General features: G+C 55.4%; 1 protein-coding gene across 1 annotated transcript in view; it reads right to left on the minus strand.

The window, feature by feature from the left end:
• Positions 1 to 221: 221 nt before the first annotated feature.
• Positions 222 to 1,836, minus strand: part of ABCF3 (ATP-binding cassette, sub-family F (GCN20), member 3) — a gene marked incomplete at its 5' end in the record, with an annotated part of 9,919 nt that continues 8,304 nt past the window's right edge. The window contains 3 exons of the mRNA XM_009077673.1: positions 222 to 380; positions 1,143 to 1,230; positions 1,582 to 1,714. Of these exons, the coding sequence (XP_009075921.1) occupies positions 222 to 380; positions 1,143 to 1,230; positions 1,582 to 1,714 (380 nt within the window). The remainder of the gene's footprint in view (positions 381 to 1,142; positions 1,231 to 1,581; positions 1,715 to 1,836) is intronic.

The raw sequence follows: 1,836 nt of genomic DNA on the forward strand, positions 1-1,836 counted from the left end.
GGCGTGCCCCCGGCCACGCACAGCACCAGGCTCCTGCTCCCGCGCTGTCCTTCCGCCCGGCCCCGGGAGGGGAGAGCAGTTCAGGTGGCAGTTTGATGGCATGGCTGACGATCCATGTGGGCAGCAGCGTCCTTGGCGCTCTGCCAGGCACAGTTGGGATGGATGCCGAGGTGGCTGAGCTTTGCCCTGCAGCCCCCGGCGCAGTCCGGCTCCCGCCTCCCTTATAGGAAACCCTCCTTCCGGAACTGCTCCTTCAGGATGTCCCTGTACTGGTCAAAGCCACCCTCGATGCGGGTTACAGTGGCATTTTCACACACCCACAGCTCCTGGCACACCAGGCGGATGAAGCGCTCGTCGTGGGACACCAGGATTAAACCACCCTGCCAACACACAAGGGGGGAAAATGGGAATTTAGTGGAGCACAACCCAGGGCTGGTGGCATGGACATCCTGTGCCCCTGTCTAAAATGTGCCCAGGACTTCAGGTTTCCATCTGCTCCAGGGAAGACTGAACTGTATTTCACTGGCAGGGACCTCATCCCAGCCTTTCTGTCCTTCAGGGGAACAGGCTGATCATGTATGGAGGAGGCATGTGCAGCAGCAACGTATTTATTCCCCTTTCATAAGGCAAGTGCAGGGTTTGCTACTGGTTTTCAGGCCTCTGACAGCTTTATGGACGGAGATTCCACACAAAGTCACCTCAGCTAAGTTCTTTCACAGGAAAACTGCCTCAACCCGAGTAACTGTAAACCAGTGAGAACGAGGGTGATCACAGTGGTATCTGGAGGCTGAGTGTTTGGAGATCAGCAATAAACTGTGCCTAAGGAAGACCTGAGCTGCCCCAAGGCAGGGCTGAGTGCTGCATGAAGTCACAGGATGAAGGTGACAGGTCAAGATCATGGACAAGGTGCTCTCTGGGCTGCTACTGTCTCTCTCAGCTACTTCTAGCCAAAGCAAGCAAGTGAAATGAACCACCAGGATGGATAGCTAAGGCAAAAATGTGACTGACTTCTCAAATTCTGTCCTAGACCTGAAGCCACCACTACTATTGCCCACCCACCTCTGGCTGAGATACCAAGTAACTTGAGCTGGCGGCTGCAGGAAGTGTTATAAAAACAGGAGGTCTTGCTGGGGCAACCTTACCCGGAACTTATTCAGTGCCTTTGCCAGTGCCTCGATGGTCTCCATGTCCAGGTGATTTGTTGGCTCATCCAGGATGTAAAAGTTTGGGCTGGAAGAGAAGACAACTTAGGATGCACTGGAACAGGCTCAGGCTCTGTTTGCACCCCAACCACTGCTTTAGCCACTTAGAGCCACAGCCACCAGCACATGCCTGGCCCCAGGATCAGCATTGTCCAGCGCCAGGGAGGGACACCTCTTACCCCTGTGAGCCCAAAGCAGTGGGAGAAAACCAACTGCCTCCTGCCATACAGTCTCCTCAGGGTGACAACCTCCCTCCCATAAAAACCCCCAAGGACAAGGCTTCTGCGGAGTACAAGAAAGGAAGCCTGCCTTCCTCCTGGTCAAGTAGGCTCCAAGGATAAAGCCACGCAAAAATTAACAGCATTTGGGAGAAAATTACCGGGGCATAGTCATCTGGGCAAAGGCCACGCGACTCTTCTGACCTCCAGACAGGCTGGCCACAGGGCGCACCGCCAGCTCCCCTGAGATGCCGTAGCTCCCCAGCTGATGTCGGTACTCCTCCTCTGTCTTCCCTGTAGGATCATGTCACAACACAGCTATGGCACACCTGGTGTGACACAGGGCCCTCAGCACCATGAGCTCGGTGGGTGCCTCAGCTGGACAGCCTGTGCCAGACCAGCATGATGGGGAAAGA

This window comes from Acanthisitta chloris, unplaced genomic scaffold, assembly GCF_000695815.1.
Source record: "Acanthisitta chloris isolate BGI_N310 unplaced genomic scaffold, ASM69581v1 scaffold36776, whole genome shotgun sequence".
NCBI classification, from domain to species: Eukaryota; Metazoa; Chordata; class Aves; order Passeriformes; family Acanthisittidae; genus Acanthisitta; species Acanthisitta chloris.